Source organism: Aricia agestis, chromosome Z, assembly GCF_905147365.1.
Source record: "Aricia agestis chromosome Z, ilAriAges1.1, whole genome shotgun sequence".
NCBI lineage: Eukaryota > Metazoa > Arthropoda > Insecta > Lepidoptera > Lycaenidae > Aricia > Aricia agestis.
This window is the reverse complement of record NC_056428.1, coordinates 15,822,638-15,839,066: the sequence shown is the minus strand read 5'-3', so window position 1 is coordinate 15,839,066 and position 16,429 is coordinate 15,822,638. Positions and strand designations below refer to the sequence as shown.

General features: G+C 33.4%; 2 protein-coding genes across 3 annotated transcripts in view; one reads left to right on the top strand and one right to left on the bottom strand.

Annotated features, from left to right (window-relative positions):
• The window catches only part of LOC121738618 (armadillo repeat-containing protein 8-like), a 30,065-nt gene extending 23,481 nt beyond the window's left edge, over positions 1 to 6,584 (bottom strand). For both annotated transcript variants that reach the window (XM_042130792.1, XM_042130793.1), the window contains exons 1-2: positions 6,483 to 6,584; positions 6,168 to 6,381 (exon numbers count right to left, since the gene is read on the bottom strand). In XM_042130792.1, the coding sequence (XP_041986726.1) occupies positions 6,168 to 6,381; positions 6,483 to 6,506 (238 nt within the window). In that variant the 5' untranslated portion in view covers positions 6,507 to 6,584. The remainder of the gene's footprint in view (positions 1 to 6,167; positions 6,382 to 6,482) is intronic.
• Positions 6,585 to 7,534: 950 nt separating this feature from the next.
• LOC121738619 (ankyrin repeat domain-containing protein 54) lies at positions 7,535 to 8,715 on the top strand. Its single transcript, XM_042130794.1, has one exon. The coding sequence runs from the start codon at positions 7,723 to 7,725 to the stop codon at positions 8,521 to 8,523; it is 801 nt and encodes a 266-aa protein (XP_041986728.1). The 5' UTR covers positions 7,535 to 7,722; the 3' UTR covers positions 8,524 to 8,715.
• The last annotated feature ends 7,714 nt before the right edge of the window (positions 8,716 to 16,429 follow it).

The following is a 16,429-nucleotide window of genomic DNA, read 5'->3' as shown; positions in this document are numbered from 1 at the left end:
AGTTTGTGCGTTTTAAGATGTTATGGGTAACAGTTTTCATATTCCTTGCTACGGGTTTTTTAGAAGAAAACAAAAAAAATCTAAATGTTATAAATTATATTCCATCTACAAAAACAAATGTTTCCTATAATTGTAAATGAATAAAAACGAAAAGTTGCTAAATGCCAACTTATTAATATAAAATCGAAATTCGACCTTAGTTTCAACGACATAATATACATATAGGACTACTAAGTACCTATATTTTGTAAAAAATATTGAATTTATCATATTTTTTTCAACTCTCGTCTCTGGGGCCGTGTAAGCATTGTCTTTAATAATAACTTAGATTCAATAAAAAAAACTATAATCCATTTTCAATTTGTCAACTTGCTGTCAACAGACTTCAACCATAAATAAAAGAGTATAATTCGTATGTATAGGCTTGTCACTCAAAAATCTGTCATTTCTCATGTGTGTGTGTTATAGTGTGTGTAATGTTTTATTTGTTAAAAATATATATGATAAAAGCATAATTTCAAAATAATATTAGTTCGATGCACTCCTTCACCATATAAACTATAACTGTGCAAAATTTCATGCACCTGCACGTTTCCCCATTTTTCGTAAAAAGGGTTACAAAGTTTTTCGTTCCCGTATTAATATTATGATTAACTGTGAAAAATTATTGTTACGAAAACATTTGAAAAATTTCAGATGCATGAAACGGAACGTATGTCAATAGAGATTGACTCTGTTGAATCGAAATCAAATCGATAAAAAAGGGCGGCCATCTTAAATCGTCATCGGCACCACCTGAAATGTCAGTACGAAATCGATAATTTCGATTGCAATTCCTTTACGAAGTGATTCGATATTTTTAAATTATCGATAAATTTTTGTTAGGTAACTTCCCTACTATTGTCAATTATAATGTGTCACGCATATCATCTTAAAACGCATAAACTATAGTATTCCCTAACCTAACATTCCTTATTTAACTTAGATCTCTTCATTATCAATCTCTAACGGCCGTTCCCAATATTTGATCTATCTCTGGTTTTGCCCTACTAGAGATAGCAATCGCTCACAATTGACATAAAATATATGTCTCTAATGTCTAATGTGAGCTATTCCTATCTCTAGTAGGGCCAAACCAGAGATAGATCAAATATTGGGAACCGCCGTTAGTCTCGGTCTCCTAATTCGGACCAATCTAATTCCTTGCCTAATTCTGGTCAGTATTAGACATGGCTAAGCGCTTAGGCTCAATTAAATCAGGCGATGAATTCGATCGTGGACGTTTCGAAGTATTGACTGCTGTGGCATCTTGTGAATTCTCATGATTAGTTATATCCTGTGGTCTTGACACTCCGACTATATCCGCCCAATGACGAGGAAATGGTATCGAAACTCTATCATCATCCTCATCGCTGTCATCCATGATTGTGATTGACTGGCTCTGGCTCTGAAACCATCTGTTGACTTTCCTCCCCGCAACTCAGCATTTGATTAATGTGTCGCATTAAAAGTTTATCATTCCATTTAACCAGATATCTGCATATTCCCACTCGTTTTTCTACCACTCCTTTCGACCAACGTACACCACGTTGGTCGAAAGGAACCACAGTAGTTTTTTGCATAAACTGACTGTCCCACATTAAACTCCCTGCTCTTCGTATTAATATTTTTGTCTATTGTCTCATCACTCTCAGTGTATCTGTAGGAAAGACGGTTTAACTTATCGAATTTTGTCCTGAATCGTCTGTTATTTAGAAGCTCAGCCGGTGTTTTATCATTGATACTGTTTGGTGTAGTACGTTATCCATATAATATTCTGGACAACCTAACGTCCCATGGTCCTGACGTTAGTTTCCTTAATTTTGATTTCACGGTCTGTACCGTTCTTTCTGCTTGTCCGTTGGTCGCTGGATGATATGGAGCTGACAACAAATGCCTGATATCTTGCGAATCTAAATATTTCTTAAATTCCTCCGAGATAAAACTTCTTCCATTATCACTTACGACTACATCTGGTAGGCCTTGTTCAGCAAATACATCTCGCAATATTTTAATTAACGTATTACTACTCATATCTGGGACTATTTTGACTTCTGGCCACTTGGAAAATGCGTCAATTATTATCAAAAAAGTTTTCCCTTGAAATGGTCCTGCATAATCTAAATGTAGCCTAGACCACGCTTTATTTGGTTTTATCCACTGATGTGTGACTTTATGTGGCAAGTTCCGATTTTCTGCACATACATTACAGTTTTTTACCATGTTCTCAATCTGTTTATCTATCGTGGGCCACCAAAAATAACTTCTGGCCATAGCTTTGGTAATAACAATCCCATCATGATTCTTATATAGCTCCTCTAACACTTTCTCTCTCATCTTTTCTGGTATAACCACTCTGTTGCCCCATAAAATCCAACAATCCTTATAAATAGACAACTCATAACTTTTTCGCCAAAAAACCTCATAAACCTCCTCACTTTTAGGTGGCCATCCATTACGTATCCAGAATAACACTTTACTTAAACACTTATCTTTTTTAGTCAATGATGCCACTCCGCCTGCGGAAAATTCCAATTCTATTGGTGTCTCTTCAATCAAGAGTACCCCTGAAAAATCTTCTTCTGTCGCCGCTACCTCCTGATTCGGCCAACGGCTAAGGGCATCTGCATTACCGATTTTCTTTCCTTCTACATACTGTATTACGTAGTCGTAAGAGTTTAACAAAAGTGCCCACCGCAACATTCTCGGTGAAATTATATTGGGAATTGGCTTCTTCGAATCAAATATTCCTAATAAAGGCTTATGATCTGTCTTGATAATCACACTTCAACCACTTATAAACTGGTGAAATTTTTTCAATCCAAATATAATAGCAGCTGTCCTTGTCTATCTGTGCATAGTTACGCTCATGTGTATTCATGGTCCGAGACGCAAACATCACAGGCCTAACGCTCCCGTCACTCATCTCATGCTCCAAAACCGCTCCAAGACCGTATTGCGAAGCCTCGCATGATAGAATGAGTTTCTTTTTCATGTCATAATGTACCAAGGTGTCATTACTCGAAAGCATCTTCCTTAGTTTCTCAAATGCATCCTGATGCGACGTTTCCCACTTCCACATATTTTCTTTATCTAGTAACCTGTACAATGGTTCAGCAATTGAGGCCTTGTGTGGCAAAAATCGATCATAAAAATTGATTAACCCCAAAAAAGCTTGAAGTTCTTTCACGTTACGTGGTGCTGGCGTCTTCTCAATCGCATGAATTTTCTCTTCAGTGAGAGTAGGTAGAGGGTATGTGTCGGTATCAGTCACAGCATTTACTGTAGATCTATAATCCCCACACAACCGCACCTCACCGTTTGGTTTGAGTCCAGGTACTATTGGTGTTGCCCATTCTGAATGTGAGGTTGCCTCGATAACCCCCTCTGATTCTAATCTGTCTAATTCTCGAAATATTCGATCTCTTAAAGCAAATGGTACTGTTCGACTCTTATGAAATATTGGTTTTGAACCTTCTTTAGGTATAATTTTCACCACAGGACCGGTATATTTACCTAATCCTTCTTTAAAAACGCCTGCATACTTTCCTTGAATTTCTTTTAATTCCGTCTCCAATACATTTTTATCAATTTTCATATTGTACACTCCTTGCAGCTGTATACCCAGATCCAAGAACCAATTTCGGCCTATTAAGCTTGGCCCATTTCCTGACGCTACAAAAAGGGACAACTTCCTTTTTATGTTTCTATATTTTACCACAACAGTAGCTTTACCTAATAAACATAGTTTGTTATCGGTACATGTCTTTAATGCAATCTTCACATCATTCATCGCAGGCAACTGGCCATTCCATATGCACTTGGCTGTCTGCTCACTAATGAGAGTAAAAGCACATCCCAGGTCAACTTCCATGTTTATCATAACTCCATTTAGCATAATTTTAATCATAAATGCTGGTACTGACCTATCTTGTCTCATGTTATTCACAGACATGTCTTCATATAATCCATTACAATCTGATTTCGATAAATTATTCCCCTTAATCTTCAATGAGCACACTGCTGCGATATGGCCTGTTTTCCCACAATTATTACACTTGGCCCATCTCGATCTACATACGCCCCTGAGACCTGCCACAGCGAGAACACGATTCTGTCTGCTTATCAAGTTTTCTGTTTGTAAATTTATTGACTTCCATAGGTGTCTCTAAATCACCGGTGGTTTTACTTGAAGACACCCCTACAATCATACTAGAATCTATACCTGCAGCTTCATGAGATAAGGCTAGGCCACAAGCTTGATCAAATGTTAATGTACTATGTTGTAACAAGCGTTTCTGTATTTCTTTATCTCTGATACCGCACACTAGCTGATCCCTTAATGTCCGATTCAGGTCTTGAAAATTACAATCAATACTCAATTTCCTTATCTGAGCTATAAAATCCCTCATTATTTCCCCCTCCTCTTGATATTTCGAATGAAATTTATAAGATTTTATACTTTCATTTGGCCTCGGGTGGAAATGATCATTTAATTTACCTACTATTGTAGTAAAGGTAACCTCACTTACTTTGGTTGGAGCAGTCAATGATATTATCAAATCATACAAATCAGGAACACAAACAGCTAGCCTTTTTCAAAGCATCATCTTCAATCTCACTTGCCTGCAGACAGAAACTAAACCTTTCTATGTAGTTTTTCCAGCAACCATGTGCTATATCAAACTCCCCAAACTTAATGCCCATTTTGCACTGTAATTTTTATTTAAATATATTTTCCACTATAATCACGCACTTTTACACACTGATTCCGCGTTTATCTCGTCGCCACTAATATATCTTACGATTGGAGAGTCCTAGCCTAGTTGATGAGCTGGAATCGCGATGACAGACTGCTCTCTTCAACTACCTACCTCACTTTTTACACATAAACAAGTCACTACCCGCATTGTCCATATATAACAATTATTTATTTTATAATTTTTGGGCACTGTTAGACGTGTACATGTAGCATATAAAAAAATGTTCATTAAAGAGAGCTTAAAATACAAAATGTATGACGTCATACTATGGCGGACAGTGTTTTCGGCGCCATTTATAAGGCATATTTTTCAATTAACATTTTTATGGGTTTCTACTGTGTAAAATGTTAAAATATTAGTTTTTTTTTGTAATAATGAATGATTATGAAGCGATTAGCATGAAGAAAAAAATTAGGTCAAGTAGCCTATTGTTTCTACCAACAAAACATTGTTTTGTAGTATGTAGTTTATATTTTTTAATTGCGAGTTATAACTTAAATAGAAAAATAATTATGCAAATATTGTGTACTCTATTAATTTTTTATGACATTTTGAAGCACTTAAAAGAAACAATTTTGTTTCTATTTATCAAAATATCTTTCATTTTAATGTTTTCCTACGTACTGAAGTCATTTTCATTTTAACTTCTCCATTGTGGGTATCTCAGACACAATATATTTTCAATTGTTATGCGGCAGCCGGCTGCCACTTGGGGACTGATGGGTTAATAAGAAAGAATTACTCATACAATTATTTTTTTCATGAATGTGTCACAGCTGGTGGAAGATTTTCGTGTAATTTATAATATTATTTATTGCTGTTTTTCAATAAATTTGATTGAATTGAAAATGATGCTTAGTATCATGTGCAATTATTGTTCTGCTAATTATTAAGTTACATGTGTGTAATTAATTTACACAATGTAGCTATACAATAGCACATTAACTTGGATAAGTTTTAATTTTTGGTTTACATTTTAATCAAACTAAATTGAAAGGAAATATAGTATTCAGTAGGTATGCTAAAGTATAAATATAACTTGCCTATACAATCCTCCCAACTGTTATTGAGAAATATTTTATGCAATTACAGTAGCCAAGGCTAAGTGATAGTATGTAATATAATTTAGCAAGTAATTGATGTTTGATTACAATTACACATAAGTTTATATATGCACACAACTTATGTTTTTATAAAAGGCAGACCGTCAATAATTGTACATGAATATAAATCTAATACAAAACACAACCATTATGTTTACAAATACATGATAAACATTATCACAAGATATTGATGTTTATGTTTAAAGGGCAAATAAGGTTGTATTACAAAAAAAATAATATTGAAATAAAGTGTTTGTTTTACCGATTGTTATTGTCGCTTCGAGCCGTATGTCTGGATCGAGGCAGTCATCGCTCATTAGTTGAAGCAGCCTTGGAACTATGCCTTGTTGAATGACCGAACTTTTTTGCCTGTTGCTGCCTATGACCGAGTTCTTCAAAGCGATCAACGCCTCTATTATTTTTTCCGGGTCCGTTGAGTACAGTTCGTCGACGTAAGAACGAGAGCTTTCGATATCCTACAAACATTTTAGGTTATTATGACAAAATTAAGATGTAACTAAAAAGTGATGAATTATGACAAAAATCATAGATTTATTATAAAAAGTCGTGAAAATACCATGAACACTGTGACTTGCTGCATTTTAAATTAACTACGCAGTTTTGTTAAAAATAACGTAAGAAATTACGGGAAAACTATCCCCGATTCTTGAACGTCGTCGGCGTAATCGTATGTCAATTGTGTCAGTGTCAAATGTAAATTTTTTTTCTTATTATGGCACTTCGGCTATATAACCATGGCCAATGTCAAGTATTATGAATGGCGGGAAAACTGTATTGTTATTTGTTGCATACTTTATATCGTCAGGTCAAAAGTCTAGTCCTGAGGTCTAGTCAAAGTCGAAATTTAACGTTAATAATTTTACGTGGGAGAGCCATGCTTCGGCACGAATGGGCCGGCTCGACCGGAGAAATACCACGTTCTCACAGAAAACCGGCGTGAAACAGCGCTTGCGCTGTGTTTCGCCGAGTGAGTAAGTTTACCTGAGGCCCAATCCCCTACCCTATTCTCTTCCCTACCCTATTCCCTTCCCTTCCCTTCCCATCCCTACCCTCTCCTATTACCCTATTCCCTCTTAAAAGGCCGGCAACGCACCTGCAGCTCTTCTGATGCTGCGAGTGTCCATGGGCGACGGAAGTTGCTTACCATCAGGTGACCCGTTTGCTCGTTTGCCCCTTTATTTCATTAAAAAAAAAAGTCAATACAGTCAAGGACAAGGAGTCACGTCAGTCGATTCAGTAAAGTAGTAGACGCTTTACTGAAACTTTCGATGGAGTTTTGGAGGGAACACAAAATAGCTCGTTTCTGGATATTGCATTACTTTCCTACACTTGTGCACGATAACGAATATCTAATAGATAATATCCATATAATATCCTATAAATAGTAGTATTAAGTATAAATATTACACATCAAAAAAGATTTTTGAAATCAAATTTGACCTTAATCGATAGGTCTACGTTAGGATTCGTTACTATAATGTAGGTCCACCCATAGACTTAATATATACTTTATAGGTTTATGCTAGTAACACTAGTAATCTGTGACTAAATACTAGTAATCTGTGGTGACTAGTAATCTGTGGGATAGTAATCTGTGCTGTGGGACGAAGTACGAACATTTCGCAATACCTACACTTGTTGATGTTATTTTTTATCAAAATCTTACGTGTTATTGGAAGAATCCATGTTTTAAAGGTAATTAGAACTTGATCAACAATATATCTCACTAAAATATTACGGGTACCGGGTTTTATAGTTATTGTTTTATGAAATAATTCAAAGTCGAGACCTTTGTCATGGCCGACTCAGGAGTGGACACTGGAAATGAAAGTAGTGATAACCCAGTTTTCGATCATTCGTACTGTGTTTTCGAAATAAATCCACCCGCAATACCCATCAACCTAGCAGGCCAGCCGATGCCTATAGAGTTTTTCGGCGAGCCACATGAACATATAGGAAAAATAAAATGTTCGACAAGGGCAAGACATTGCAGACTTAAATACAGATACGGCGGCACTATCTGCTCCTCCAGAAACAAAAAGCTTAGATTTGCAGCCTCTACAAACAACACAGAACTCGTCGAGAAGCTGATTCTATCGGGGGCAGATCCCAACAGCTCAGATGAGCATAAAAGGAGTCCACTGCACTTGGCGGCATGTCGTGGCTACGTCGACGTAGTGAGGACACTCATTAAATATGGAGCCAATCCAAACATCAAGGATACACTTGGGAACACTCCTCTGCATTTAGCTGCTTGTACTAACCATATCCCTGTTGTCATTGAATTGTTAGATGCGGGAACTGATGTAAGTTCCAATGATAAGAATGGTCGTAATCCGATCCAGCTTGCACAGAGCAAGCTCAAACTCATTCAGATGCGTCCCAATAGAGTGGGCCACCATGAAGAAACAAAGCATTTGATCAACGAAATCTGTCTAGTTGTGGAGATGATGCTCAAATATATGAAAATACAAAAGGCTGATGCTGCCGAGATAGAATCTGTTCGAGAAAGGTTAGAGAATGTAAGCACAAGAGAGCAGGTCGATTCGGAAGTGCAAAACTTGCTTGACAGCCTGGATAGTCTAAAATTAAGATAAGCCTAGATTAAAAACCAGAGAAGACTGTTTATATCTAAGAATTGCCATTCGCCAGACACAAAAATGCTCACATGGTGGTATAATATTATGCTCAAATGATAGCAACATCATCATTTTATAAAATGTGAACACTAAATTGCACTATTGTAATAGTCTAAAGATTTTTTTTATTAAAGTATGTTAAGTGTTAGTGATCTGTGTTTTACTTACCAACTTTAAACTAATTTTGCTTAGTTTAACCCTTAATCGGGCGTAACGAAAAAAACAGTTTTGCATGGCTTAAGTAGATGTTCTAAGGTCATTTAGGGTATTTGTGTATATGAATCAATTATAAATTACTGAAACTGAAAATAATTATGTTTTTACGGGTGAGAAATTTTTTTCCCTTTGCCTGTTCATGACTAGCCAAGGTGGGAAATTATTTACCTTTGCCCGATTACGTCTATAAAGTTATAAATAAATAGACTAGTTTGTTGTGCTGACTCTACTTTTGTATTTATTTTCCTCAATAAATGTGCACATAATTATTTGAACTAAAACAAGCTTATGTATCAGTATGTAAATAAAGGATCCAGTAAACAATAAAATACCCAATCTTTTAAAATTATTTATTTAAAAAACCATTAATCAGACATTTGGAATTGCTAATGGACTATGGGAATTATTTTCCCATTTGCAAGTATTTCATTGTATTTCAAATGAATCAAAACCACATGAACACTAAGTTTTTGCACTGAAAGTCATAACAAAACTACACAGAATATAATAAATTAGTACATAACAAATCAAATATCTACTTACCAGAATCTTTTTTGAAGAAACTGCAGATTCATGTCTCCACTATGTGAAAATCGCGCAATTTTTTCAAAGCTGACATTTATTTGATTCTGACATTCACATTTGACCCTTTAAAGGGCTGGGTTGCTAGTAAGATAATGTTGTAATTATCTTAGATTCTATTTGTGTAAAAAAATATCATAAAAGGTTGCCATTTCAAAAATATTTGGAATTTCAGCTAGATTGAGAAGGTGGAAAAATAGTTCCCTGTACCCACAGAGTACTTTAATATATGCCTGTACCCGATTAAAGGGTTAAATAATATGCATCTATTAATTCCTCTAGACTAATTATTTTGAGCCAGAATTTTTGCCAAAATACAGAACAAAACAATATTATACTAGGAGCAAAGAATAGAAACAAACAAATATACTTTGAAATTATTTTATTAAACTCCAACATACATAATATTTATACTTTAGGAAAGTTCCTATTGTAAAAGTGGAATGATAATATAACTTATTTAACACTTCATAAACACTTATATAATTTAATAATAAATTATTATATTTTTCTACCCATCACCTTCATCTTAAGTTTACATCCAATTGATATAATAAATCTTTATGGACATACATTTACCTCGGCTCAAAGCAATTGAAAGTATTGGGAAAAATAAGGCTTTCTTTATAAATGTGTGAGTCAAAATGAGCTATAGCACGGCGAGACCAAAATACAAAAGATAATGCAGAATAGGATATACGTAGGTATATTTAGGTGTATGTTACCGTACAATTGTAAACACCGCGAGATTGTAATATGACTAACGGCCGTTCCCAATATTTGATCTATCTCTGGTTTTGCCCTACTAGAGATAGGAATAGCTCACAATTGACATAAAATATATGTCTCTAATGTCTAATGTGAGCTATTCCTATCTCTAGTAGGGCATAACCAGAGATAGATCAAATATTGCGAACGGCCGTTAGAGGGCATTTTCAAAAAAATGTGTACCCCTGGTTTTTACCTTGTCCCTTGACTTTGCTACAGATTATTTGTAAAAAATTACATAAGTACTAACATTTGTAATTTTAATGTAGGAGCAAAAACAAGTTTTCTTTTATTAAAATACATTCACGTTTGTATAAAATTTTATTTAGTATGAGATTTATAAGGGTTTTTAAGTACCGAAAACTATTAAATTCACCTGTCCCCTTCCCAGAAGTTGTAACAAAATCTTTAATAACAATTTTTTTTCTTAAAGTAAGTTTCTTAAAAAACATATTTTAGATTCCTAAATATTTAATGTATCAATTGAATGTCTTGTTATTGAAAAATCTAACATAATTTAACTACAAATTAATTAAAATTATAATCATGAAAAAACAACCCGACCGGAATGTTTTTTCATGATTATAATTTTAATTAATGTCCATTAGTGACCGTTTTTTTTAGTTTTATAAACATACTACAAAAATATTTTCGGCACTAAATGATAGCACTATATTTCATTGTACATCGAGAAACTCCAATTTGAATTTAGTAGTTAAAAATCTGCTACAAGACGCGGACGCAGGTTGGACGGTTCTTCAGGAACGGTTTATTTGTTCAGATAAGTGACCATATTTTGTAAGCATTATTATACTTTCTCCAACTGTTTTTACTGTTGACACGTTGCAAAATTAGCTTAGTATTTAGTATAAAAAATGAAATTGTGATAACTATTATCGGTTATTTACAAACACTTTAAAAGTAAAAGAAAGTAATATTACGTGACTTCCGATTTGTGACTTTTCGTATGGTCACATATAAATTATAATGGAACGGACAAGTCACAACAGGCGGTAAGCATAAGGCTTAGTTCACATTTTAAATAAATTATTTTTTTATTCACAGATTTTATTAAGAAAATTGGAGATTTTTAAACTGGTACGATTAACGTACAAATATATTTTTTATTACTTATGTGTTAAGGTGATGCCGCGTTAAAGTAAAAAACCGTTTTGGATATGTTTTAGATTGCTAGTTTTCTATGAAAGGCCGGCCCGGCCTCTCACAGAAAACAAGCAATAGAACAGCAAAAAACGGAAAGGGCGTAAGCGACAAAATAGTTTTGTCGCGTAATTTAAAAACCATAAATACATTTCATATAAGCTATGGGCAAATTAAAGTGTATGCTTGAACCAATCCATGTACTTTTTTGGAAGCCTAAATCACTCTCCTCTGTTGGAAAAATAGGAATCCCTTTTTTTACACAGGTCTAATTGATTGATTATTCTGTGTTATAAAAGTTGACCAATCGTGTTATGCTATGGGTAAATCAAAGACAAAGACATGATAAATACTGACAATGAACTTTAATTTCTTAGCTTTAGTCATTGAAAAATCGATATCGCTACAGCCAAATTATCAAGGCGTCGCCTTTACTTAACTGTAACCAATATACTATTTAAAATTTAAGTACCTAAAAGTTTTATTTTTTTAATAATTTTGATTTTATTTCCACTACTTTTCTATCAGTAAAGTTGAAAATCATTTTGTGTCATTGATATTTTTAGATTTATAATAACAAGACATCGGATTATATGCATTTGCATACTTGCATATGCAAATGCATATAATGTCACTTTTTAGGCGATAGTGCATATTTTGGCAAATTTTCGTTGATAGTGCATATTTCGGTATTCCATGGGCATTAAGATGGCAATCGGAAAATGTTGGTAGACAATTATTATTGGCGTATAATAAATAAATAAAAACTAAAAAGTCTTTATTTCAAGAAATTAAAAATCCTGGATTTTATGAAATTATAAAAATTGGCGCTTTTATTAATGTCACTACCGGAAAAGTCTAAAAAATAATAAATTTTAATATTAAGTGACTTTTGATTGTGCATATTTGGTGCATATTTCGACCACTTCTAGTGCATGTTTGCATGCATATTTCGGCACTTTGTTCGTGCATATAATCCGATGTCTAATAATAACTTAGGAATTCGTAGACATGTGAACACATCTTTATGATTATGAGATGTTCGTCCCTCTAATTAATGAAGTTAAATCTATGAAATCAAAGATTTTTTTACTTTTATAAGTAGTGCAACAGTAAAAATGTTTAAATAAAAGGTTTTTGTGTTATAAAAACTTCTTTAAATATGTTAAATATTACTTACTCATGTAAAAAAATGAAAAATAACCTAGTGGATAGGTCACATAGTCACACTATGGATTAAAAATAATTGCTACTCTTGTTGATCCTTGAAATCATCTATATTTTTTTTAATAAACAATTAAATATGCATTTCACTAGATTGATTAAACGAAGAAATTCATTTATTGCTGTATTTTCTTGTATTAAATTATATTTTACATTGAGTCGCACAGCGGAATCTGTTTCGTCGAAAATTCGATTTTGTTTCAATAATATCAGAATAATATAACGTTTTCGGCGTTCTTTTTAACTTATTCCATTAGTTCAATATTTTTCCTAGTATATGACATTCAAATAAAGGTAAATAAATGACCTTAAAAAATATAGACATATTTTTGCAAGTACACGTTTTTTTTTAAAATGCCCAAGAGATGGATTGTAAACAACCAGTTTTCCGGTGGTTTTAAATTAATTCTTTCGTATTTAAAATAACTTCAATTGACTGAAAATTTGATGTACTTATGACATTGAATATAGATATATTTAACCCTTAATTAGGCGCAACAAAAAAGTCACACAAGTAGTCGCATGGGGTCTCCACTGACCCCAAATCAAAAATGAAAATTAAGTTGAAGAAATGAATAAAATAAAACGAAGAATTAAGTAATTAAGCGAATTGTTAGAGTGCTTTATGATAATTAATCTTAATAATCAAAAACCTTCATTTTCCTCTATACAACTAAAAAAATCCATCAATTACTGCTCTGTCTCAAAATCTCATAAATATCACTATGGTTGATATCGAGATTTAAAAAATCTATTATTCATTTTGATGGTCAGATTTTTTTTTGGAGCACCGAAGGAAGTAGTTCCTAAGATAATACTGACAAACATATTTTCATCATTTGAGTGATTTGTTACGCACTTGTGGTCATCACCCCCTCATCATCATCATCTTCATCATCATCACCATACAGTGGTCAGGGATTATTTTAGGCATCTCTGGGCTCTAAAATCTTGTCTACCGTTTCATGTCCATCACAAATCGGTGCATAGTTTTGAAGTTCGGAGGCTATAGGCTCGCAAAATCTCTTTTATCTTCAGAAACCTTCCAGCCGCCAGCGTATTTCACTGTCTTGATCTATACTGACATTTTTACGTAGCAATTATATTAAAAAATGTTGTCAATAGAATGATATACTCATATATTAATTAATCATCCTAAATTATATCAAAAATAATTTAACAATTAAACATAAATTACAAAAATGGAAACTTGTATTGTGACAAAAGAAGTCACGTAAGTGGTCGCATCACGCATGGGGTCAGCGCTCAAGAGGGTAGCGAGGTAGCGATACATGCACCATCGCTAGCTAACCGGCTACCACTTATTAGGATACCTCAATAGGAGTTAGGAAAGTACCAAAAGCGTCGTTGCATTCCTGGAACTCTAGGACATTTTTTTTTCGGTTTGAAAGTGATCTGACCCCATGCGTGATGCGACCAATTAAGGGTTAAAGTGCAGTTTGAAATTTTGAATTATAAATTAGGTTAATTTTAATAACCGAACATTCAAACAGCACTTTACATATAATATATAATATATTTAAACATAAAATAAAATTTAGATATTATATAAATTTTATTTAGATATTACCTAATTTTTATTTTATGTTTAAATACATCTTATACCATTGTGCATTGAAGTTATTTTAAATACGAAATAATTAATTTAAAAACACCGGAAAACTGGTTGTTTGATTATAATTTATAAGTAAGGATGCTCCCTTGTGATGCGACCAATTAAGGGTTAAAGTGCAGTTTGAATTATAAATTAGGTTAATTTTAATAACCGAACATTCAAACAGCACTTTAAATATATCTATTTTTTTATAATTTATAAGTAAGGGAGCATACCCATACTACGTGATCGTTTAAGATTTTTTGGAGCCCCCCCCCCCCCCCTAAATGGGTCACGTAGTATGAGTATGTTCCCTAAGTAAATGGAATGTCACAAAAAAATTACAACGGGAAATACTTGTGAACTTAAAACTTAACAAATATGATTATTATTGTACAGTACATACTTATTAAAAAGAACCAAAGCATTAGGTTCTTGACACTTTATCCAAGTACGTCAAACTGATGGTGCTCCCACACCGCAGTTAGAAAATGTTTAGTAATGTTAGTAAACCTTAGTAAACATTTGTTAGCCAAACATTTAATCACAAATGTTAAAAAATACAAATGTTTTCATGTTAGAAAATGTTTAGTAAACGTAAGTTAACAAAATAAAACATAATTTTGTGTTACCTTTTGTTTGTAAACCTTTTATAAAATAGTAAACATTTTCGTGTAGGAGCACTTATAATATGTAACAGTTCCTAAAAATGTAAAAATTGACAACATTCGTTAGTAAGTAAATGTTTTTATGTTAGAAAATGTTTACCTACTTGTAAACATACTACACCGCCCGGTGTGGGAGCACCATTACATAGAATGTTTAAGACAAAATCTGTAGTTGTAGTTAAGTGTGTTACTCTCTGTGCTATTTAAAAGTGTTCCGTAAGTTACAACCAGAACCGGGCACACGCACATATTTGTGTGATTTTAGATAACCTGGCCATTTAGCCAAAACTTTTTCGTTGTCGCTTCGTTAATCGCCAAGAAAAATTTATGGAATTGACATAATTAGGGGGTTATTAGATTATCATTTATATTGGATCCTTGATCATTGAGTCATTTATATTGGATAATGTAAAATAGATAAATGATTCATTTCCTTCTTGATCATAGATTTTTGACATTTGCTGAGAGATTGGATCAAATACGGTCATAGAAATAGGTGTTGCCAGTTATTTAATATAAAAAAGAGTTTTTAATTTCTTGTTCGTTAATATGTTTCAAATAATGTAATGTAATTAATTTTCTAATTATATACTTGGATAATCTTGCTGAAATAACAAAAAGCAAGCCATATTAAAAATGACGATGTCTTTTGACAAATCGAATTCTCTGAGATCTAGTAACCCTGACGTCAATACCAGTCAGCGTTAGCACTCTCCATTGGCTATTGAAACCACATAATATAACGTAAATCACGTGGATCAATGAAATATGATAATGTAATATGCAGATATGATCAAATGATCATAGATATTGGATCCTATATATGCTGGCCGATTCTGTATCGTACATTTGTGAGTTAATCACTGAGTTAGTAACGAAACGGAGGAGTGAGCAACGGAAAGTCTCACTTTTGTATGCAAGTGAATACAAAAAGTGGCACTTTCCGTTACTCACTCCTCCGTTTCGTTATTAACTCACAAATGAACGATACAGAATCGGCCAGCAGATCATATAAATGATCCAATATAAATGATAATGTAATACCCCCTTATGATTTATGACGTTGACGTTTGACTCGTCTAATGTCAATTCCATACATTTTGATCGGCGATTCTATAAATAAGCGATAAAGAAAAGGTCTTGGCTCACCCCCCCTGAGGCCCTGAGGTGGTAAAACAACGCAGTTTCATGTCAGGTGCTCTTCAGTGTTGTTTCTTCTGTTGAGTTTGATTTCAAAGACTTGAATAACAAGCTGAGCAAGTGACACCATAAAGGTAAATAAAAGAACTCTAAACAGAAACAATCTGTTTAGAGTTCTTTTATTTACCTTGTCTATTTTTAAACCGTAGACCTTTCAGTCTTAACACAAAAACAACTTACGATTTTTATTTATAACTTATGGAACCGTTTCTGAAAAATATTTTAAACAATATTTATAAAAAATCCTACATTATGATATCTGTAATGATTTAAAAAGTTAAATCTCGAATATAAACAAATCAGGCACCACTTTGGGGTTTATTCGTTGGATTTACACATATTATGGCAGAAATTAATTATTATCACAGAACAATTTTAAACCTATTTTTTAAATATAATTTATTTCTTTACAATACAGATAAAAGCATTT